Here is a 25,250-nt window from a genome sequence, read left to right as displayed (position 1 = left end):
AACTAGCAGTAATTGTAAATCCACGAGTTTTTTAGTCTGTCTCTGTGTTCTGTCTACGAGAGTGACGTATGAACAGCCGAAACGAAAACGAAAGAAAAGCCTCTTGTGCCGTTGTTATCTTCTATCATATCTGAAGAATGGAGACAAACGGCCAAGCAAATGGGCTTAAATCTAAAAAGAAAGAAAACGGCGACGGGAAGGACAATTTGTGGTAATTGTTCACTGTTAATTTACGAGTTACATGCAGCATCCATATAGGGTATCCAATGTGTCACACCTACGTGATGTCAAAGAATTGTACCTGAGAATTATGTGACCTAGCTGCGACGAGTTACCTTTGTTTGTAAAGAAGCCGTGGAATATGTGTTACAGCTATGCTAGAGTCATTTCACTCGGTATGAAGGGAGAGTGTTCTGTGAAACGTTTGACGCGAAATCTTTCTCCTGACTCGAATGTTGTTGCAGGTCCGCTATATTAGAAGAAGTACAGAATCAGGGGAACACAAAATTGCCTTCCAACAAGAATGTGCTGGTATTGGGTGACAATGAGACTGGCAAAACCACACTTGTAGCCAAACTGCAAGGCGTGGAGGACCCCAAGAAGGGGTCGGCACTCGAATATGCTTATATAGATGTTAGAGATGAGTACCGTGATGGTGAGTCCCACACTAATTACACACTACAACAATAGAATGTGTACTTTTTGTTGCCTTTCATATATCTACATTTAGTTACAGTTTCCAAATATTTTACTAAAAGATTGGCTTTGATATATTTATTCTATCAGAGTACTTAAACATTAAACATAACGATGCTTAAACATAAAATTTGTGATTGTTGCCAATTGTCGCCAACTTGAGCCAAATTTTTGAAAATATTTATAGTTTCATGCAGTGTTTATATAAAACAAACGAAAACTGTTACCTATCTATACTATCTATGTTAATATTATAAAGAGGTAAAGTTTGTGAGGTTGTAGAGGATAATCTTTACTGTTTCACTTTCACAATACACAATGTATCAACTAAGTAAATGATTTATAAGATTCTAATAGGAAAAGTATTTGTATTTGTAATATTAGTCATTTGATTGATATTGTTAAATCTAAAAGTGAACAAATTCACTGACAGTGATTTTACCAATGTCTGAGTTCACTCATTTCATTATTTTATTGTTTGCCTGGTTTAAGTCTATAAAAAAATTAAAACTTGTCACACTACAGTATACATGTATGGCATGAAGCAATGTATCTGCACCTTCACTTTATGGTGTATTTCTAGTCATTTAGACAATAGTTATATATATATACTGGTTATTTTTGTAAAATTACCTTATATTTGGATGTATTCCATATAAGCGGACCCAGTCAAGCTTCGCTTTGACTCTTCTTGTTCCCCTACCTACTTATCCCTACTTAAAAATTCACTTCAATTTGTCGCTCCATTTTGCTGTGAAAATCAGACAAACCAACGGACACACAAACTTTCATATTTATATTATTAGTATGGATGAAAGCCTCATGGGACCAGCCTAAACACTAAGGTCCTGGGTTCAAGCTTCGTAGGACTTGGGCTATCCTCATACCCACTCCTAATCCTAACAGTCTGTACGATTAGTTGGGGGAAAGGGTATATTTGTCATATCTATCAATACATATATAAATAAAATTGAAGTGTATAGAGAGAATTAAAAGTAATAATTTTTCTCTAATGCTTATAGTTATTTACATTATACAAATAACTTTTTTTAAATTATTATTTTATCCAGACTACTCTTTGGAACAGCTAAACCAATTTTAATGGAACTTTGTTTTGGTAGATAGAGGAGGTTATTGTGCAACATGTAGGGTCCTTTTTATGCCAGAAAAATCCAGATAACTTTTTTTACATGCACAAAGTCATAGGCATAAAGATTATAAGATCTTACCCACCTATATAGCATAGAGGGAATTAGTTTTATAAGTTAGCCAATCTAACACAATGCTTACTTTCAGACCACACGAGACTTAGTGTATGGGTCCTAGACGGGGATCCAGGGCACACAAACCTGCTCAAGTTTGCGTTGAGTGAAGAAACATTCCCCCACACGCTGGTCATCCTCACGGTGGCCATGACCACACCATGGGGTGTGCTCGACCAGCTACAGAGCTGGGCCTCCGTGCTCGGCGACCACATAGACAAATTGGATCTCACACCTGGTGAGTTTATTGTTAAATACTCAAGCCAATGCACACTTTGCACACTACATAATATATAGAAAGAAAAAAAAATGCATTTATTTCTCTACTAACAACTCAGCAGCCTTGGGTCGAGATTTGTCTATTTCTTAACACAAGATATGTCGATGGTTGCATGCTAGGCCTACAGGTCGTCTATTACATAATATTTACAAGAGGCTTCACTTCATTGTGATAGCCTCTGACTGGATTTCCCCTCCAATACTGGTTACTGCCAGGTACAGCAGCAATTTCTTGGCTGGGATGTGTTTCACCTCCTCTGGGTCCACTGTGTAATGCCCTAAGTGCAGGATGCGTTTATGTATTAGAGCTGGGTAATTGCATAAGATGTGCATAGGTGTTTCCTCTGCCTCTAGGCAGAGTCTGCACAAATCTATGTCCTTAAGTTTAAGATTGAACATGTGTCTATTGAGTCCACAGTGTCTGGTAGCTTAGGCATAGTTCGGACTACTTTAGTATTTTATAGTAGAGTATGAATGATTTTTGGGCGGTAAATCCAAAAATCTTTCGTACTCTAAAATACTAAAGTAGTCCGAACTAGGCATTAGATTAAGTGGGTTTAGTAAGTTATCCTCAAAAATGAGATATATGCCAAGTCGTACCTTTTTTGTAGATCAAGAAGAAAGGATTATTCTACCATTTATCAATGTTTTTGTTATATCTCTAACAAATTAGGAGTTTTCTATGAAAGCCTTTTTCTGACTCTTATAACAATGACCGCCATATTCCAATCATTCAAATAATTCCATTTGCCTTAATAGACAAAACCTTCATGAATTATACCTATCTCAACACTTTCCTTATGAATCATTCTATTGATAGAAACTTTATGAAAATCCTTTCTGTAGTCTTTGAATTAATCGGGAACAGACAGACGAGGCGGAGAACTTTTATAGTATTTATAGATTAGTGTAAGTTTTTCATCACTGCTTTCCCTAATTGGAAACTTAGACATATCATTTCATTTAGTCAAAAGACTACGGATCGTCCCGATTATTTTCGCGATTAGTGTATGGGCAGACAGGGCGACATCGCGGCAGTGCGAGTAGCCAGACCTGGACCAATTGAGAAAATCTCAATCGGACCAGCCGGGGATCGAACCTGCGTTTTGTAAATCCACCCCGCATACCAAAATTTTTCACCGTCGTCGTTGTCGTCGTCAAAATTTGCCACGGGCCCCAGATGTTATAGTTACGCCTCTGGCCTTTATAAAACAAAAGCAAAACAAACAATAATTACTTACTGTCTATTATTATTGGAGCGAAGGTGTTATCATCGTAATGTCATGCACGGGCGGCGCATGGCGGTGTCGTGATAGCATTAATTGATTGCTCGACTCAACTCAATGTCGCATCCTAATTGGATTCCAGTTACTTTTTATCATTATAAAGTGCAGTCTAAGCGCGGTAGCATACATACTCCGTATTCGTTTTCCGAATCCGTTTTCCGTGTTCGGACAACCGAATGCATGAAATAAATATAAAATAAATTAAACGATGCACATGTATGTTTTTTTCCGCACGGAACAAATTTCGCGCGTACGTAACGAATGCTAGGTGACAAGCCTTTGCCACACACACAGTATGGACACACACACAGTTCCCAACCTATGGGAATACGAGAATAAAATATAACATAAGACACTCGCAAAGAACATGGCTTACTATTAAATAGTAAGATATTTCAAAATCGGTTCTGTAAGTTGTAGATTACTTCCTACCCCCTACAACCTTACAAACTGTTATCATCAACAACCCATATTCGACTCACTATTAGGCACGAGTTTGAGGCCTTAATCCTCCTCCACCACGGTGGCCCAATGCGGATTGGCAGACTTAGAGAAGACACACGTAGAGAATTTAGAATATCTCAGGTATGCAGGTTTCCTCACGATGTTTTTCCATTTACCGTTTGAGACAAATGATGTATAATTATAATTTCTTAAAAAGCACATGCATATCCCGGATCGGATTAAAATTTACGGCCTTCGAATCGAAGGTCACAAACTTTACGGTACGATGCCGTGTAGAAACCGAAAGGGGTGTGGATTTTCATCCTCCTCCTAACAAGTTAGCCCGCTTCCATCTTAGACTGCATCATCACTTACCATAAGATGAGATTGTAGTCAAGGGCTAACTTGTAAAGAATAAAATAAAAAAAAAGTAATTAGTATATTAATATACTTTTCTGAGAGAAAAGTCGCGTGAGGAAACCTGTATAATTAATATACTTATTATTAGTTATATTATTAGATATGATAATATAGATAAATACAGTACAGGTATCTCAAGCAGAGATTATTGATAGAAGGATTTTCCGCAAACGGAAGCTTTAAGCTCGACCTTCCGTTACTTTGAAATCACAACTTGGCAAGTGTTCGTAATGTTTATTTCTCGACGTGACTCACGCGTGACGTCATTGTCGTAATACTTAATCAATGAATGCGTTTAACTCTAGAACTGGTTTTACGCTCCGTTTATACTATGACACGACATTTCCTCGCTTCTATTGTGGGATATTTTTTTTCGTGTAATTCGATTTTGTGCTTTTTCCATACAAATTTAATTTATATGTATATTTAGGCATATAGGCTTCCCTTGCGTTTATTCTTATTTATTGTTTTGTTTTATAATGTTATTTTTTGTAATAAATACGAAATACGGGAATAAAAGTTTATCCCCGTACTTCTACGGCAACGGGGACTTCAAAGAAATCAGTGCAGTAGTTTCTGAGCCTATTCAATGCAAACAAACAATCAAATATTTCCTCTGTATAATCTTATAATATACTACAAATGCGTAAGGTCATCACGAAATCTCGAAAACCGCTTGACCTACAAAGATGAAATTTGACAGGGAGGTAGTTTATAAATAGTAGACGTCCGCTAAGAATGGATTTTGCGACAGGGCCGGATTAAGGAGGTCTAAAGGTGGACGAAGTCGCGGGCGTCCGCTAGTATTAGTATAAATGCCTCGACTATTCGTAGATTTTTTTTTTTGTACTGTGTAAAGGAGCGGTTAGATTCCCAGCTAGTGTCAAACTCAAACTACTAAATGCTACTTAGCATGCTATGCTATATCAACGGTATTTTTTTTTAAATTATATTTCTACATAATTCGAATGCCGTATACCTGAGTGAGTTTACCTTGTTTGTCGACATTACCAATGGTTTTCAGGGCTGAAAGTAATACTTTACGTCACCCCTCATTTTCAGGTGTGAAAGTAATACTTTACCCCGTATAAAGTGAAGCCACAAATGGTTGCTAACTTTTTACGCCTATAAAGCAACATAATATGCGTGATACCTAATTTGCGTTGTTGACAGAACAGAGGCAACTTATTCGATTACCTTTTTTCGCTCTTGATTTCGCGCCCTGTAATGCTTACTTTGCAATAAAATTAACATAAATACCTATATTTGCACGTCATAACAAAGTTTGGCTTCTGTTTCTTTTACTAATATTTACTTCTATATTAATATTATAAAGAAGAAATATATTATGATTGTTTGTTTTGTTTTTTTTTACATTGAATAGGCTCTGAAAGTACTGAACCGATTTGAAAAATTCTTTCACTGTTTGGAAGCTAGTTTATCCCCAGGTGTAGGAGCAGTCGCTCCAGGCGCCAAATCCTAAAGAGCGCCAGAATGATAATCATTCTTCGTTACTGCGCCTGATATTCAATTGGTCACCCCAGAGTATGGTCGGGATCTTCGCGTTCCATTCTTACTTTACACTCATAATTTGGTAAACTTGGGTCTCTACATATTATTAGGAATAAACAGAAGAGGCGCCATAATTGGATCTCGCTCCATTTTAAAATTTACTACGGGCTGGCGCTGCAGGTGCTATAGGCCATATTTTATCCCCATATTCCTACGGAAACGGGAACTACGCGGGTGAAACTGCGTAGCGTATGCTAGTATATAATAACGAGGTAAAGTTGACGTAGTAATAATGTCTGTATATACTAAACCGATTTTGAAATTCTTTTACCAATATAAAGCTACATCTACACCGATTAACATACTCGTAGGCCATATTTTATCCCCGTATTCCGACGTAAATGGGAACTACGCGACTGAAATCGCAGGATATCTGCTAGTGATATTATAATAAATAGGTTCGTAGGGACATCTGTTTATTTAACCTTGATTAATGAAACGTGGAATTTGACATTCGACTCGTAATTTCCTAGAAACGCTTGTACAACTGTGAAGTCTTTTTGTATAGTACACCTGCGTGCTTCACCTGTTTTATCTCACAACTTCAAAATAATTAAAAACCAGCCGAGTGCGAGTTGGTTTCGCGCTCTGAGGGTTCTTACTAATATATGAAAATAAGTATCATTACTGTTGTCTCTCATTTATTTATTACTTCTTTTTTTTAAAAATTTTTAACAATATATAAATATATAAGTATAATATACAAAACATTATTAAAAATTTATAAAAAAAAAAATTTCACCCTCCCGCTGCGGGACATTTGAGTGCCCAAGCAACCGGTGGTCAGGGCTCCAGAGTGAGGAACCTCCTCACAATACGCGCCGTCTCAAGAATCACTGCCTTTTGTATCCGACTCTTGATCCAACAGTTAAGCGAAAGCTTCTTAAGGTGTTGGTCGAAGCTTTTCGCTATAAGACCATTGACTGAAACAACTATCGGAACAATAATAGTTGACTCAACATTCCACATGGCGGTAATCTCGTGAGCAAGGTCCAAGTATTTTGATACTTTTTCCTTTTCGGCTTTAACCAGATTATCGTCATGTGGAACAGTAATATCAACAATTATTGCACGACGCACTGACCGATCGATTAGCACTATATCAGGTCTATTGGCTACAATATACCTGTCAGTGATAATCGTTCGGTCCCAGTAGAACAATGCACTGCTACTGTTTATTATTACCAACTGCGAATAAGTTTAAAGGATATTTTTCAATGTTTTCCATAGATTTTATTTGCAGAGTGTCAAAATAGTGCCACATAAACTTTTTTAAAAATTGCACCCATAAAAAACTTTTGAATTCAGCTCGGGATTACATAATATGTATGTTAATTTTATTTTTAATGCGATATTTTCCTAACATAAAGGTTCTTGACAAATAGACAAGGAAGGAATCCTTTGAGGCTTCAGTTTTGTCCTATAAGGTCCGGAATCCTCTAAAATGAGAAAACTTTCCATTCTACATTAGGATTTTCACATTGAGATTGTTTTAAAATACCAAGGCTGAACCAACTAAAATACAGCAAATGTTCTTTTAAAAAAACTACACTTCTGTATGAAAAAAAATACCTCGCAATTTAACTGAAATTCCCTAAGATTCTTACAATGTCTTTTAGAGATCCTTATTAACGATAAGACCGCCTTTGTTCATTCTATTATGTTTTCTTATTGTTCCTTGATGTTATGTAATCTTGTTTGTGAAATGAAGAGTCTACAAATTAAGAATCTCCGAAACAAAAGTGTCTGTGTCCAAAACTGCTCTACCGATTTTAATGAATTACTTTTGTATATTTGACTAGCCGACGCCCGCGACTTCGTCCGCGTGAAACTCGATGTAAACTTGCCACTATATTGCCCTAGCCTACCCCTACCCCTACCCTACTCCTACCTACCCCTACCCTACTTTTCTGGTTGATTTTTTACACCTTGTGTCCGAAAAACCCAAATATCTTACGGAACCCTATTTTTTTCCAAAATAAAATTTAGCCTATGTTACTTGTGGATAATTTAGCTTTCGAATGGTGAAAGAATTTTTAAAATCGGTCCAGTAGTTTTTGAGCCTATTCATTACAATCAAACAAACAAACAAACATACAAACAAAGTTTTCCTCTTTATAATGTTAGTATAGATAGGTTTACCTTTCTGATATACACCCCATTTTAATCATGATTTTAGTATGAAAGTGATCATAGCAGAATGTTGCCGCTTCAGCAAGTATTTTTATCTATACTAATATTATAAAGCTGAAGAGTTTGTTTGTTTGTTTGATTGATTGAACGCGCTAATCTCAGGAACTACTGGTCCGATTTGAAAAATTCTTTGTGTTGGATAGCCCATTTATCGAGGAAGGCTTTAGGCTATATATTATCCCCGTATTCCTACGGGAACAGGAACCACGCGGGTGAAACCCCTCGGCGTCAGCTAGTAATAATATATTGTACAATCTCTTATATTTGCTACTATGTGTCACAGTGTAATAACTCGTGTCTGCTGCGTAGCTTCGCGTTTTGTGAATCATTTCCAACGATCTGCAAGTATCTTAGTCGGTCGTCACCTTTAGCGAAAGGTCTAAAATAAATCTCGTGCGAGCTACACTATCATTTGTTCTATTTGCACCGTTTCCGGCCTTTATGGCTTTTGATACAATCTTTTTTAACCGTCTTCGAATAAAGATGGGTTTGTATTGAATCCGTATGCTCCTAAGCAGTTATGTTTGTCTGTCAACGTTATTTTGTCGCGTGTCTAAAAACGACAAACAAACATTTAAATTTTATTAATTTGAATAGGTTTCTACGAGTACATAATTCTTTAGAAGTTCAGTTTGTCGTCACGGAGGGTTGAGTCTCGAACTCGCGGCATATCGGATTTCAGTTTTTTGTTTTTTTCAATAAGCCATTAAGGCTATTAATGCTTTTTGCTGAACTATATACCTAATAGTATTATAAAAATAAAATCAATGTTATTTATATGTAGGATGATGATGATGATGATGATGATGATGAACACTTTATTAATTAAATAGTAGTCAAACGATAAAATTACTAAATGGAAGAAAGAATACAAAAGATAAACTCGAAACTTTCCAACTCTACAAACGCAGTGTCGTCGGATACTTGGTGTCAAGTGCAGAGACACTACGAAACAAATTTCTTTTTATACAAAGAGGAAGAGGAGAATTTTTCTTTTGAGAATGTACTCGTATTTATGACTAGCGGACGCCCGCGACTACGTCCGCGTGGAAATCTTTGTAAACTTTCAACCCCTATTTCACTACTTTAGGGGTTGAATTTTAAATTTTTTTTGAATCACATTACATTTCGTATATTTTTTATGGTTTATGGACAATTTTTAGTAACTGTAACTTTAAAAATGTGGGACTTTCCATATAAACTTTCCCCGTATTAAAGTCTAAAATCGTGCCAAGTTTCATTTGAATTCATTCAGTAGTTTCCGCGTGATGCCCGGCCAACAAAAACACGGACAGACAGACAGAAGAAATCGAAAAAAAATATTTTTGGCTTCAGTATCGATTGTATAATGCCTTCCAATAAAAAATTTCAAAATATCTTCAATGTACAGAACTTAACTGTCACAGTTTTATTATAAGTATAGATGTATTTATCGAATATACGAAGCAATATAGTTGAAAGTTACAAAAAGTATAGGTACACACAGTTACAGAAATATCCTTTTTATGTATAACATATTTTTTTACATACAAAACTATGACTGTAGCTGATCCACCAAAAAGTGCGACCTCAAACTCTATCCTATAACATTAATAATGAATCTTCCTCATTAATCGCTATGTATTGATGAAAACCGCATGACAATTCGTTCAGTAGTATTCGAATTTATCGCAGAGGACTTTGTTTAATAACATATGTAGATTAAGTATAAGATATTTATGGATTAAAAGATATAGGTACACCTCAGACTAAATACATAAGGACTAGTATCGCAGCCAAGTTCACGAACAAAATTTTCTGCCATTTTCTAAGGAAAACGAGCTTAGATTTCATACATATCTTATACTAAACCAGCAGTTTTTGTTCGTTTTTTACTTCATTTAACTACACAAAAAGGTATTTTGAAAGAGGTTTTTATCCGACAGTCACGATTGTAAACTATGAAACATCGATTTTGTAGAGACAGTGTTTATAATCGTATAAGATCGTTGATCATATACTTTGACAGAAAAATAATGTCTTGCGAGGCAGGTCTTTATCTAATTAGTCTGAGAAGTACACACACCGGCAGCTGAATTGGGTGAGCGGTAGGTACACTACGAATTTGATTGGTGTAAGAATGTTATTGTAATGCACTTTCTCGAATTAATTAGTCGAGTCACCTCGCGTGCGGCGGCACTTTGAGCTACTAAACTAATTCCTCTCCATTTACAAATAAAAATTATTCTAACAAAATATTTGGGATTTGGGATCGAGAGGACCTGGGCCTGTAGACATGTGGCACGTCAATTCTCTTTCTACAATAGAAAACGCTTCGAAAATTAAAAAATGTATGGGAATGACATTTGTTATCTAGCCTCCTGTAGCCAAGTGGCATGTCGATTTTCTTTCTACGATCGCAAACGCTTCGGAAACTAGAAAAAATTACCTATGGGAATGACATTTTCTAACGACAGGTCACGTTATCAAGATCTGTCATTCCCATATTTTTTTCTAGTTATCGAGGCGTTTGCGAATGTAGAAAGAGAATCGACGTGCTACTTCATTACAGGGGCTGGTCACGTGATCAAGTTATCGATCGGATCTGTCATTCACATACATTTTTTTAGTTTTTGAATTTAACCGTTAAAACTGATCGTGTGTTGGTCGCGATCTGCATGATGTCACGCACATTCGGACAAGCACACGACCAGTTTTATCGGATGTCCTGCCGTTAGCGCTGCAGGCACATGGACTTATTGGATGGTGAGTGGCTAGCATTACCATTGATTTGCCAAATTGTTGGTGTCTCTACATTGTTGGTGTTCCACTGTGTGGCCGCTTTTGTATAAATATATAAACCCAACGAGATCAACACTAGGAATTTCAATTTTGACCCGCGGTCCCAGTTCGATAGTGCTCGGTTGGCTTAGGTTCTCCAGCTTCATACAGCTATTAACAATTTCTCAGAATTAACTGAATATTTCGTAACCCGACTCATTTCTTGGCAGTAACCGATGCAAGTTCAATTTCCATTTTGGCAGTCACAACTTTCGGATCGGAACACAATTGCATAAATAGCTTTGGCGATGTTTCCCACCCTGATTGCGATGTTGGTCGCAATCTGCATGATCACGCACATTGCGACATCACACGATCAGTTTTAATGTCCTGCCGTTAGCAGTGCTGGCACTGGAACTTATTTGATGGTGAATGGCTAGCGTTACAAACATTTTCATCCTTTGCCCGCATTTCAGCAGCGTGGTGGGCGTAAGCTCTAAGTGTCGCCGCACACGGGCCACACAGTCACAAACGCCGCCACAAGAAGCAAGAAGTGGCCACAAAAGTAGCTGAAGCGCTTGTGGTCGGTGATCGACACTTGCGGTCGGTTTCTGCTACTTTTTGAATCCCTTATCGCAGGACGGTACTGAATCTATATATCTATATATATATATATATATAGATATATAGATTCATTAGATATAGATAGCTATATATAGATATAGATAGCAATTCATTTTATACATATATATATATATATATATATATATATATGCTGTTCGTTAGTCTCGCTCGACTCGAGAACGGCTTAACGGATTTATCTTATCTTGGTCTTGAAATGTTCGTGGAGGTATAGGGAAGGTTTAAAAGGTGAGAAATAATCAAATAATTTCCGGGAAAACCCTAAAAACTGCCCTTTTCTATTTCCCATACAAACGTTTAAGAGTCAAGCGGTAGGGGTAGGGTAGGGGTAGAGGTATAGAAGGCTAGAGTAGGGATAGACAATGAGTGCACTTATGTCAAAACGAAGCTTGACCGGGTCCGCTAGTCTCTGATATAAATAATACTATACCTATCCATATTTATTTAATTGAACCACAGACTACGTGCTTTGCCGTCGACTCTTAACAGGTTTACTGAGGTAAGAGAAAGAGAGGTGTAGAATCGCGCGAGTAGCGTGTGGCGACCACCGGAGTAAACAGTGTGCGGCAAACTATAGGAATGTATGAAAACTATATGAAATATGCAGGTAGCGGCGTTTTGTGCTTGTGGCCGGTGGCCCGTGTGCGGAAGCCCTATATCTCCTCGACTATAAAAATGAAGTCCTGGCCCTGTTATGGACCATTGAAGAAGTCTGATTATTATGATCAAGCAGTTCGTTACGTTACGGCAGCTCAATCGTTAGTTGACTTTGCAGATTCCCTTTATTGTAAAGTCTGGCTATGCAGACAGACACAAATAATTGAATGCACAGACGTGACTGTCTCGCGTTCTATTTGTATGTATACCACCAGTTTGCGTAAAGTCCGTGCGTTGAGTTTTTTAACCCCCGACGAAGAGGGTTGTTTCAAGGTTACCGTGTGTTTTTGCGTGTTTATTTGACAGTAGAGTAGAGCAGTAACTGAGCTCATAGCAGGTACTCGTACATGCTAATGTAATGCTTATATCTGGTAACAGCAGCATTGCTGCATTGCATTGTATAGAGGACCGTGTACATACAGGTTCATAAAGGTGCTGATAGAATTGAGCGTTCACTTGTAATGAGCATTCGTGCGAATGTTACATCTCAGAAAAATACGAGAACATTTAAGCGAGCATTCTATCGAAATTTCCTTGGAGCTTATATATTATAGAGACCGACAAGGAATATCTTTGACGAGCATCGCGAGCATCGAATAGAGCGTTCGCTAGAATTCTCAAGATGTTGGTAGCAATATTTGACTCTATGCTTGGCTCAGCTCGTTGTTCAGATCGACAAATATAAAAACGTCGAATGATCGATGTTTTGTTACAAGTTAAAGCTTAAGTCTATCAGCACCTTATGGCTTGCAGTTTATCACAAATCCCGCGGGAACTATGGATATTTCCGGGATGAAAAGTAGCCTATGTGTTAACTCAGAGTAAAATCAATATCCATTCCAAATTTCAGTAGCCGCAGCGCGTAGGAGGAACAAACATACTTACGCACATACTTTCGCATTAGTGTGATGTCATAAGCTATTAAATTTCAATATAATCTAATATATAAAATTTCCAAGTAGTGGCATTTGTTACCAAACTCTTCCGAAACGGCTGGACCTGGACGTCTGAGTATCGGCCAGCATATATTTTTCATAATAATAATAATAATAATAAGCCGTTTATTCTCAAAACACACAAATCACATAAAATTATACAATACAAACAATTAAAAGAATAAAAAAAAAACTTAAAACTAACTTAAATTGACTTAACTTAATTTTAAAATAATGAATAATTATTGTAGGTTAATATTATTAATTAATTGTTGTTGTTTTATTTTTCATACTATAGTATATATACTGTACCCCTATAGGGGTAGGGTAGACGCAGAACAGTGGTCAGGTAGGGGTAGGGAAGAAGTGCACATAAGTCATAGCGAAGCTTGACCGGATCTACTAGTTAGTAGCCGGTCGTAGACTAAAGGTAAAAAAAGGAATGCTACAATGATTTACACTTTGTAATACTATAAATACAGTTAAAGTGTTGTAGAGTACTAAGCATAATAAAAATATTCTCAACGGATGGATATGAATACAGGAAGGCGGGGTATATTAAAAATGGTAATAAAATCTCATCGATTAGCAATAAAGACTCGCGCAACTTTTCAATAGATGCGTCTGCTTGCCGTATTACTAATCCGAAAACTTTCACTCCATTCTGATTCGGTATAATGACAATTTGCTCTGCCACATATAAATGGTATTCATTTCAGAGTTATTTTACTATCTAGTAAATGTAAAGTGAATAAAAACTATATAATGAACAATATATAGTTTGAATTTATATATTGTGTTGACTTTGTTATATTTAGGTAGATATAAAACTGAATATAAAACTGAATATATGAAATGTATTGCTAAGTGCAAATCTCGAGTACGGTAGGGTTAGATTAGGGGTAGGATAAAGGAAGGGCAAGGGTAGGGTAGAGAAAGGGCAGGGGTCGGAAGAAGCGCAAGAACCCTAGTGTTAGACACTTTTGCCGCCCAGCTTATGCGGAGCATTCTCTTTTTCTTTCGGAGCTTCTTACGTAGGCCTTCAATTAGGGTCCATCCTACCCTTGAATACAGTTTTAAATTATAATCTAAAGGAATTCCTCCTCCCCCGCAGAACAAAGGCTACAAAGTAAAAAGCAGCAAGTGCAGAAATGGCAGAGGTACACGGAGCCGGGCGACGAACTGGAGCCGACGGCGTCGTCGCCGATGAAGCGCTCGTCGCGCAACCTGTCGGACGAGCTCGACGACGATGACGACGACAACCCGCTGCCCGACGCCGTGCTCACCACCAACCTGGGGCTCGACATTGTTGTCGTTGCCACAAAGGTTAGTCAACATAAGCCTACTACATGACCAGGCTTTCCTCCTTAAAAAGAAAGTTGTGGAGCTTAGAGCTACTAAAATGCGGTTGATGGACAACCAACCAAAATTTTTAACAGGACAGCCACGCCACAGCCACTTTAAGGCTCCATAGTCAATGAAACTACATAATATAGTATCATTCGTGGCTTAACTCGAATACTATTGGTATTAAAAGCTCTAGACACATGAGACCAATCTTGAAAATACATTATCATCGCCTTTCAGATGAATTGTCGAATGTCAGTTAACCTAGCAGTAATCATCGATCCCCTTACGAAATTAAATAGATCTTTGCAAGTGTTAAAAATATTGTACGTATTTGTAAACCAAATATCATTCAAATGTAAGATCAGAATTTCGTCAAACCAACTCAAAACTTGGAAACTTTTTATATATGCCATGTGAATTATGGGCAGAAGCTAACATCTGTCATTGAGACCCTAATCTACGCGTCAGTGAAAGCCACAAACAACATCCGTTCGGTAGATTTTGTTCTCAATGGACGTTGGTGTATCGCATTACATGAAATGTATCCCGCAGTTGTCAGATATAATTCATAGTTTGCGACTTTTATTGTTTAGTATTTTATTTCCAAACGTACAATTTTGTTAAATCTACAATGTCACGTTGAGCTAAAAACTCGTTTGGCAGGAACAATTCGATTCCTAAATACATGCGAATAGCTTAAGAAAACTAGTACATTAAATATTTGATTCTTAAGAGAATACAGCTTTAACAAACAAGTAATTTACTTTAGTTCCTGAGTAGAGCTCAAAAGACAAAGATCTTCGGATAACGTACTCACACTAGAGTCGTTCTCACAGGCATTATTGCTGGCAAGAGTATTTTAGTATTTCAGAGTATAGTTGCACATGACAATTAAAACTAAGACCTTAACAAAGTGGGCGGCAAGGCAATGCATTTTGAGTAATTCTTAGCGGTATACCTTGCGCCTCAGACTAATTACATAAGGACTAGTATCGCACCCAAATTCACGAACAAAATTGTCTCCCATATTGAGAGGACAACGAGCTTATATACCTATCTTATACTTAACGAAGTCATTGACCATTTTTTTAAATCATTCAACGACACAAAGAGGTATTTTTACGGAGCTCTTTAACCGACGAACACAATTACAACTATAAAACCTGGATTCTATAGAGACAGTTTTTGTAATCGCATTAGATCGTTAATCATATACATTGACAGAAAAGTAACGTCTAGCGAGGTTGGTCCTCATGTAATTAGTCTGAGCCTTGCGCTAATACATCGCCTCGCGTCGACGTATTGTCGACCGGTGACGTACACCTTGTCGACAACTACTCGTATTATATACGTACATAGTTACGGCGCCCCGCTGACTGTCCCCGCAATTACCCATTGCGTTGTTCTCCGCAGACTGACTACATGAGCACATTAGAAAAGGAGCACGACTACCGCGACGAGCACTTCGACTTCATGCAGCAGTGGGTGCGGCGGTTCTGTCTGCAGTACGGCGCCGCGCTGTTCTACACCAGCGCCAAGGAGGACAAGAACTGCGACCTGCTGTACAAGTACCTCACGCACCGGATATACGGCCTGCCGTTCCGCACGCCCGCGCTCATCGTCGAGAAGGACGCCGTCTTGATGTAGGTGTCTTCGTCTTCTTCTTCTCGTTAAATATATATGTTCTAGACCAGCGGCAAAAAGGACAAGAACTGTAACAATTACCTCACCTGATGTAGGTGTCTTCCTCGTCTTCTTCCCGTTATCTAACTAGGCCTCATGCTGCGGTATCAGCAAGAAGACAAAACTGCGATATGTTGTGTAATGCAAAATAACATTATGTATTTGCTTTCCAATTATTGCTATTTGATGAATCCCACTTCTGATATTCTTTAATCTATTGATTAACAAAGTTTCAGTTCAGTGTCTATAATTATAAGGATATTTTTTATTTATTTACTGAAATTTTGTGTTTGTTCTGATTGCAGACCGGCCGGTTGGGATAGTATGAAGAAAATTAGTATATTGTATGAAAACATGCAGACGTGCAAACCGGATGATTACTACAGAGACGTCATCGTACAACCCGCTACAAGAAAGGTGAGTTCTTCATTATTAGAAATCTTGGAATGTCTCTCTGTAATAATAATATGTAATCTTAATAACATGACTTGTGAATAGAAAAAACATTGTCGAGAATTGGTAAAATCGAAAATATCGCTCTCTCTTTCGTGAACACCGTCACGCTGCATATTCGTGTTAGTGATTTTGTGTAGTGTGTAAAATTATCTAGTAGAACGGTAATGAACTATTTAAGACCATTTAAAAAAAGTGTCAACTAGCCTGTTGTATTGATCATAATTTGTTTTTTTTTCAGAGCGGCGCTCACAGAGAAGCGGAGGTGACGGCGGACGACGAGCAGGCGTTCCTACAGCGGCAGCTAGCCGCCCTCAACGCCGGCACGCCCGCGCCGCGCGCCGAGTCGCCGCTGCGGCCCGCGCACAGAGCCACCGGACCGGTATGTATATTTATATTCATACTAGCGGACGCCCGCGACTTCGTCCGCGTGATGTAAACTTTCAACTACCCCTACCCTACCCCGTTTTCTAATTATTATTAATATAAACTTTATACAATAACAGTAAAGCTCAAATTCACTATGTTTTAGTTAGAAAACATTTGTATGGGAAAAAGAAAAGGGCTATTTTTATGGTCTTCCCGGCACTTATTCGAATTTTTCTCGCCGTAAAAACTATCCTAGAACTTCAACAAAAAATCAAAAAAAAGATTTGGCCAAAATGGTCCAGGCGTTGTTGAGTTATGCGCTTACCAACGCATTTTGCGATTCATTTTTATATTATAGATGTACATACAGCCAAAAAATACAAGAAGCGACTCCTTATTCATCCTAATATCTTGACAAACAGACTCTTGACTGATGACTGTCCGAGGCGTCTTAAACGTAAACGCATACTCGACCTGACATTTGAAAAACAGGACGCACCAAATGAGCGCCGACTCCTAATGAGGATCTACCTCCACAAGACAAAGACACTCGCAACATATTTGTTTATAGTCTTAGGACTGGTCGCAGATTGGCCGTACAAGAAAAAAAAAATGTACATACATATGTATATGCATATATGACTGTTGCTGAGCGGAGCTGACGGCGGACGACGAGCAGTCTTCAGCTAAGTCAGCTCTAACACTCGCTCTACTCACAGCGTTCAACACTGTTCATAAGTGTGGGTGTGGATGCGTTCGTGTGCGAACTAAGCATAAGCCCTTTGAGGAATGACAAAATACCGACACCGCTCCAAGCGAGACTCTGAATTAAAATCTGTCCAGCAGTTACAATGAGAGATCATAACTACTAGCATTGTCATTTGTCAGCCGTTGGACATTGAACTCTTGTAAGAACTTCCAATCTCGAGAAAACTCAAAACACAGTTTTGAGCTGCCATCTGATCCTGTGAATGACTTCAAAGTAAACAGAACAATAACAAAATAATTTGTACCTAACACAATAAGTCTTGATACTTGACATATTAAATAACATTTTAGCTGGAAGGCGGGAAGATAAGCATGGGCCCCGGAACGCCCGGCAACGAGGGCGTACTGGCCAACTTCTTCAACTCGCTACTGTACAAGAACAAGCCAGGCTCGCCTGGCACCCGCACGCCAGACGCGTCGCCGGCTGCGGCCGCCGCGCGGTCAGACGCAGCCGCAGAACTCGAACGAATCACGCGGGCCAAGCGAGCTCCGCCGCCCATAGACCTCAACACGTCCGAGTGCTAGCGCCAAGGGACTTACGTGAGGTCAGTATGGGGTAGTTGACTCATATCAAATTTAAAATAAACAATATTAATTTCGTGTAGTTTCATGGAAGAAGGGTCCGAAATATATCGATATCAATTAATAAGAGTTAAGGATTTTGTATAAAATTCAATTTATATGTCACGTATTTTTACTAATTTTCCAAATGTCAAAAATGCTGTCGTCAAAGTTTATGACGTCACTAACACACTTGATGTACTAAACGTCGAACTAATTGTTAACTAATATTTTTGTTAAACGCTTCATTTGTATGGGATTTATTATAGTGACGCCATGAAACAGTTAAAATAAAGACAGTCATGGCCGACAGGCGTTTTAAAAACAAAAACATATTTTAAAACAAAATTTTCATGTAATCACATTTCAAAAAATATAAAAAAAAATCCATTGTAGTAGAACGATAATGAACTATTTAAGACCATTTAAAAAAAGTGTCAACTAGCCCATTGTGCAACTCTACAAGACTGCGTAACCGTGCGATCAAATGGTTTTATTTAAAGATCTGAACTCGAGTCCTATTTCAAAACATATTTTGTCTTTGCAACACTTTTTTCAAGATAAAATTACTATACATTTGATGATTTTTTTAGTGAGAAAATTTGTTTTCTATATATTCGGCTTTCGTCAATATAAGAATTTTAATCATAACTGATTTAATTTTTTTCAATAAAAGTAAACGGCTGACCATTTTTGCCGGCTTTTCCTGAAATTTTGTTTCTGAACCGCCAATATAATCAATACAACAAACTTCTTGCCTACAAAAACGTATTTTTTTTAAAGCGCAATGTGTCTTTCCTTTCAGGTGTATTAGTTTAACGGGTGTTCACGATATCGCCCGGCACGTGGACGCAGAGCGGACACCATCCGCAGAACTTCACATGATATGATACATTGCTGGCTTGTACTTTGTGTTGTCACGCCATACTCCACGGCCACGCGGCAACGGAACCCGTATTATTTATTCCGAACGCTTGTATTATCGCGACACCTTTGAGATTCTACCACATGTTAGACGGCGAAACGATGCATCGATCAAGATTGGTCGAGCGCTGTATACTGCATGTCAGCCAATCACGAAACGTCAAACGATGTTTCGGATTGGTCAACAACGCCATCTGTTGACAATTAAATGTATCGTTAGTTTTTTAAATATTCCGAATGCTTGTATTATCACGAATTGAGATTGGTAGAATCATTTGTACGTCGATCACGGTTAGTCGAGCGCTGCATTGTGATTGGTCGATTACAGGTTTGTGTCAACAACGCCATCTGTTGACAATTTATAGTAAGTTTTATAGATTTACCAGCCGCTGTATTAGAAAACTGTTTATGAGAATAGCAATATGTCACTAATTCTTCTACTATTGAAACTCGAAATTATTACAATACTTACACCACTAGCAAATCAAAATATGTGTAAAAAAATTACGGAAATAATAACTTTAATGCTAAAAGCATTAGGTTCATTTTACTCCGACGTTCAGTATGCCATATTCATAGACAATCGTTTTCTTAATACAGCTTAAGGTCGGCATTATCAAAATGTCTACGGTAAGGCTAACAGCAGTGTGATGTACTTTATATAAAGGTAAATGTATTGTAATATTAAGGAAAGAAAAAGGAGAAGAGACATTTTTTACATAACTTATTAAAAACTAATTAACGCTAAACCTATATTGTACTGTTTTTTTAGTCTATGGCAGCATTCTAAGTGAATTCCTCTGTGTATAGTTCTAATACATATCGCCTGGTAAGGCTTCTGGGAATATATTACTGCAGGGACGGAGTTAGGGGCCAGGGCAATTGCCTATGGGCTCGCGCATCATGCTAAGTAGATTTTTTTTTTGTCCTTATAATCCGAAAAACAATCTTTGCAAACATTTTCTTTTTGTAGTTTTTCTGTAAAGTCGTTTTCTTAATATTATTTCTCCTGCCTAGGGCCCCACTGTAACAGTATGACCACCTATATAAGATACATAGATAAATTGATGCATATGTAATTTTTATTGTACACATTATAGCAAACTGGATCCTCATCTGCGCCGTACAGGTTCTCTATTCCATATTACACATCGATTATCTTTCTATAAACGATCACGCTACGAAAACGAAAAATATATGAAAATGACCTGATAGATGATAGAAGTTTCAAGTAACTTATCGACGAATTTCATCACCGTACATTTATTTACGTAAGCGTTTGCGTTTGTAGAAAGAGAATGTATGCATAACTTGGCTACAAGTCCAGGGGTTGTGGGGTATGATGACCGAGGGAACTGAGATAGGATGGATCTCGCTCCTCACTCTCCCCTTTGTCGTTCTATCCCCTCGTACCACGCAGTCGATAAAGTACTAATTGCCAGCATTACGATCTTTTTAAAGAATTTCATATCTAAATATAAAGCAATAACTATATTATTATATATTATTTACAAGCAGTAAGTGTACTTAATTTACTGTGCTTAATATTTCGTCAATGTAACTTTTATACGTGGTGCTACTGTAGAATCAAACAGTTCCCATAGTGTGAGTTTTGGAGCCACAGCCGCCCAGAGACATGTCTGTTTGTATATTTCGCTCAAGGGCTTAGCTACCGCCATATCTGTCGTATCAATGATATGGGGCCCCCGGATTATAAGGGTCCCTTATGTGTGAAAGCAAAAATTTGTAAAAAGTAATCTACAATATTACTTAATTTGGTAGTTTCTGGAAAAAAAAAACAAAAAACTTCAGAAATTATAAAAGTTAAAAAAAGCAATATTTTACGAAAGAGTGGGGTTAGAGTTAATGAAAAACTAAAGAAATTTTCCGGGATTTGCCGTTTGTCTATTCAGCCCCCCAAATAATTATAATGCAGAGCCCCAATATTCCACCCTACGCTACTAATTTCGTTGTCTCTATATTTTAGTGTATATGTTGGAAGTCTTTATTAACTGTCCTTTGTACTTCAAAACATACACTATGGTCGCGATACCATGAAACGGAATCGAGAGTTGTAATAAATTCCTATTCAGTAATATACATATATTTCTTTTTTTACTTTAACAATATGTTTTATGATATTATTAAGTATTTATTTAGTTAGCTTATGTTTGAATTTTTTCTATAATAGTGAATCGATGGCGTAATATAGCGGAGACCTTTCTGTCCTCTTGAGATTAATGAGTATTTTAAAATAGAACTGATTCGTTGAAAATATTTCAGTATTAACTTTAAATAGGGTCACCATGTTGATTTTAGTTTATTTCGGACTATTAATATATTATTAAAATCAATCGAGTTTCTGAATTTTATCTTACTTTTTTTGTCTTATTACATATTCAATATTTATTTATCAAAAGAAATTAATAAATGTTTATATATTTTTAATTTATATAATTCAAAACACTATTAATTTTTTTTCGTTTTTTTATAACACTATTAAAAAAAATATTGTGAAATTGTCCAGCTACTTATTTCTATTATTATATTTTCATTGCATGTCGAATTTTTACAATTTGTTTTCAGTTCTATTTAAATTGCTCATATTCTAAATTGTGATCTTCTATGAAGACTGAGAGTCAAATGGGGATATTATGCACAACACAAGTCTATATTTGTATAAATGTTTGTTTGTAACGGTTAAATACACATCTACTCTTTAAATTACTGTTTTTGGACTAATGAAATAAGTTTACCTGCATGATTTGTATAAAGTCAGTTGATTTGTATTTTTTAGAATATCGAATGACGTATATTGTTATTATATGAGTTTACACAAGCAGATTGTGAGATCGATGGTTAAATTTTATTAATTTACATATAACCATATTTCATTATATCTTAACACTCAATTAACCATATTTTATTGTACGATACTAGAACTCACAATTGCGGTGTAGAAATTACTTATTATCAAAATTAATTTATAACTTATAAGCAGGTTTAGCTACAAGCAAATGAATCAAATGTAAACTTAACTTTGTTCATTGTATAGCGATCGAAAGTAAAACTCATTAATGGAAGGCCACTGTCCACTAATGCATATCATATATCTTTTGAGAAATTTCAAATTAAATATAATATTGGCAATTAAATTAGTTAAGTACTCGTATATCCTGATTGTTTTAGTGGAGAGCGGACCTTAATCTTAGAATTGTAATGGTGACCTTTTTGTGTTGTGTTATAGCTAAATATATTTATTTTCAAATACATTAATAATTTTTTCACACTTTTTTTTACCCGTACTCTGTGAGGTGATGTAATTATTATGTATAGGAGACTTAATTTTTAAACATTGGATTATGTTCACATTTGGTGCAATACAGAACATTCCAAACCTGGTTTGGTGCTTATTATTATAGTAAAATTATCGAATAAAAATATGGAGTTTCATTTAATTATTGCCCAACGCTCACCTTACCAATTAAAGTGGTTCTATTTCAGGCACTAAAGGTCACTATTAACTTATTCATATTTATACCATTAAATTAATGTAAAATTATTTTCGAGTACTTATCATTATGTTATAGCTTTTTTCTATAAACTTAAAATATATTTCATACTATCAGTTGCCACAGAAAGCCTAGTTCTTAATAAAAACTAAAAAATCCACAGCATAAATAACTCTTAAAAAAATAATGGACTCTGAAATATAAAAGCTCGTTGATTTACAAATATAACCAATTGACAAACATTTTAAACAAATAGACTATCTTAATGGGTTAAGCTTCTCTCTACGTAAGATTTATTAGAAATACCTAACTATTTATTTATTTTTAACATTATTCATTAAAATAGAAACCGTTAATTGTAATTATTAGTTATATCTGAGGACGTCTCTCCTAGGAATACGAGACGCGTGGTATCCCTATTGTTTTACAAAAATACTTGAAAGCACGCTTTAAATAATAAGGAAATTGAAGACAGCTAATTAACAAAAAAAATCAATTCGTGAACTAGCAACTGTGCTATTAAAATGATAACACTAAAAAATTGCAAGCATAAATAAAAATATATTTTTCTAGTGAGAGATTGGTGTTAGGTGGCTATAGTGCATATTATATATATCTCTTGAAATTTCACTTATGCAGTTGCTTTATTACACTTTTATTTATATAGTGACTTTGAATATTTTGGTTAAATATGTTAATATTGACACTTTGGGTATTGTTTAAGTAATGTAATTCTTCTATGTTTAAATAAATATTTTATTAGGTATTAGAATGACATTTTATCACCCATAACTTAAATTCCGATAAAATATATATTCGTTATCTACTTTTGCAAGTTGATCACCATTTTGTTATAATTAAATTAAACGTAAATTAATTTACGTAGCATTCTTTTAAAAACTTGCGTTTACGTTATTTTATAGCGCATAGTATACTGAATAGTGTGGCTTCATTTTTGGTAACTGACTTAATTAAGATATGAAAAAATTGACAATGTAATTATTTTTTATAACTACAACATACTTTTGCTCATTTAGATTTTTACTTATTATCCTAGTCAAAACATCAGTTCGATTTATACATAGATATTTCATATTTAATACATACGACTATTTACTGTGATATGATTTTTTAATAGAACAAAAATAATAATTTCCTTAGAGTGCACTGTTAAATGAATTAGCCACTTATCATCCTCAAATTACGAATAATAAAATTGTATTAATTTATTATTGTCTTACGTACGATTTATACTTCAAGTAAGTATCTAATACTTCATTATTTTTAGAAACCTTGGAACCTTTGTAATTGATATACCTATACTAACATTTAGTTTTAATTTTAAAAGGAAATAAGTTATACTGTAACTGGACTTGAAAACAAAACTTAACTAAAGCGAAGTAAAATTTAAAATGTAAAATAATATTTAGCTAATATTATTCATGTTTCCCTTTTATAAACTAAACTAAATTAACAAATATCAAAGTACGTTTTACCTAAGAAGGGGAAAGCATTATTAAAAAGAATTAATGTCATTAAAAGTACACTTAAATTGTAAATCCATTAACCTTGGAAAAAATACTATTTCATTATTTGTTTAATGTTACCAGAAAGGCACAGTGATTTATTATTAGGTTCAGGTTCGTTAGTTGTTGCGCTTTTAATACATATTCATAGCCATCAGCTTTCGTTATATAGAATTCATCTAATGACAATGAAAATGAATTATTATCTGTAGTAACGGATGGTTTGGCCTGCCGTTTAAAAACTAAACTACACTTAATTTAGTTGTGTGTATCAAAATTAGTACCTACAGATTTTTAATATTGAATTACCTAATTAATATTCAATAAATTAACATTCAATAAATTGTTTGTAATGAGTGTAAAATTATATATTACAATGTGCAAAGTGGAATATATTTAATAGATTCCAATAAGTCGCCAAGTTAGAAATTGGTATAATACTGATACGAGAATTTTATAGAATAAATTAAATATTACCTAAAATATTAATATTATTTCAATATAATACCTATTGCTAAATGCTAATTTAATACTTGTTATAGGTGAAAATTAGAAGCCCTTGAAATAAACGGCTCTTAGCCTTGTAGAAGTTGTAGGGCTCGAGGGTTCTATTCAATAACTATAAGTGATCTATTATGATCGTCTTAACAATTAAGTACTTTTAATTCTCATCCATACTATAGTAAAGTAATTGTTTCTATTATCATCAATACTTCTGATGTTTGTAATAGAAATAAAGTATGCCCTAATTTATCATACACACTCGGCTTTGTATGTAAATACAGAGATATGGCAGTGTTAAGATTAATTCAAAACCTATAGTTACTATTTTTAGCTTATTGGCGACTATTGTACAAGTTATAATTATTATTATCAGATATTTTAAATAAATAAATTAGCACGGAATCCGTTTATTATGTTTATTTTATTTATTACCTTTAATGTGAGCAAATAGACG

The 25,250-nt window shown here is 35.8% G+C and overlaps 1 protein-coding gene across 1 annotated transcript; it reads left to right on the top strand.

Annotated features, from left to right (window-relative positions):
- The first annotated feature begins 38 nt into the window (after positions 1–38).
- On the top strand, positions 39–25,206 carry LOC112048901 (cytoplasmic dynein 1 light intermediate chain 2). The gene is made up of 9 exons (XM_024086605.2): positions 39–211; positions 465–655; positions 1,993–2,196; positions 14,261–14,472; positions 15,910–16,139; positions 16,485–16,596; positions 16,874–17,014; positions 18,061–18,314; positions 19,136–25,206. The coding sequence occupies exons 1-8, from the start codon at positions 138–140 to the stop codon at positions 18,292–18,294; spliced, it is 1,398 nt and encodes a 465-aa protein (XP_023942373.1). The 5' UTR covers positions 39–137; the 3' UTR covers positions 18,295–18,314; positions 19,136–25,206.
- The last annotated feature ends 44 nt before the right edge of the window (positions 25,207–25,250 follow it).

This window comes from Bicyclus anynana, chromosome 3, assembly GCF_947172395.1.
Source record: "Bicyclus anynana chromosome 3, ilBicAnyn1.1, whole genome shotgun sequence".
NCBI classification, from domain to species: domain Eukaryota; kingdom Metazoa; phylum Arthropoda; class Insecta; order Lepidoptera; family Nymphalidae; genus Bicyclus; species Bicyclus anynana.
The sequence above is the reverse complement of the archived record's forward strand: the minus strand, read 5'-3'. Positions and strand labels throughout refer to the sequence as shown.

Bases quoted from the DNA above. Each gene is read 5' to 3' on its own strand.
- LOC112048901 (XM_024086605.2), top strand. From the start codon at position 138: ATGGAGACAAACGGCCAAGCAAATGGGCTTAAATCTAAAAAGAAAGAA. The intron at 212-464 runs GTAATTGTTCAC...ATGTTGTTGCAG, and splicing joins GACGGGAAGGACAATTTGTG to GTCCGCTATATTAGAAGAAG. The intron at 17,015-18,060 runs GTATGTATATTT...ATAACATTTTAG, and splicing joins CGCACAGAGCCACCGGACCG to CTGGAAGGCGGGAAGATAAG.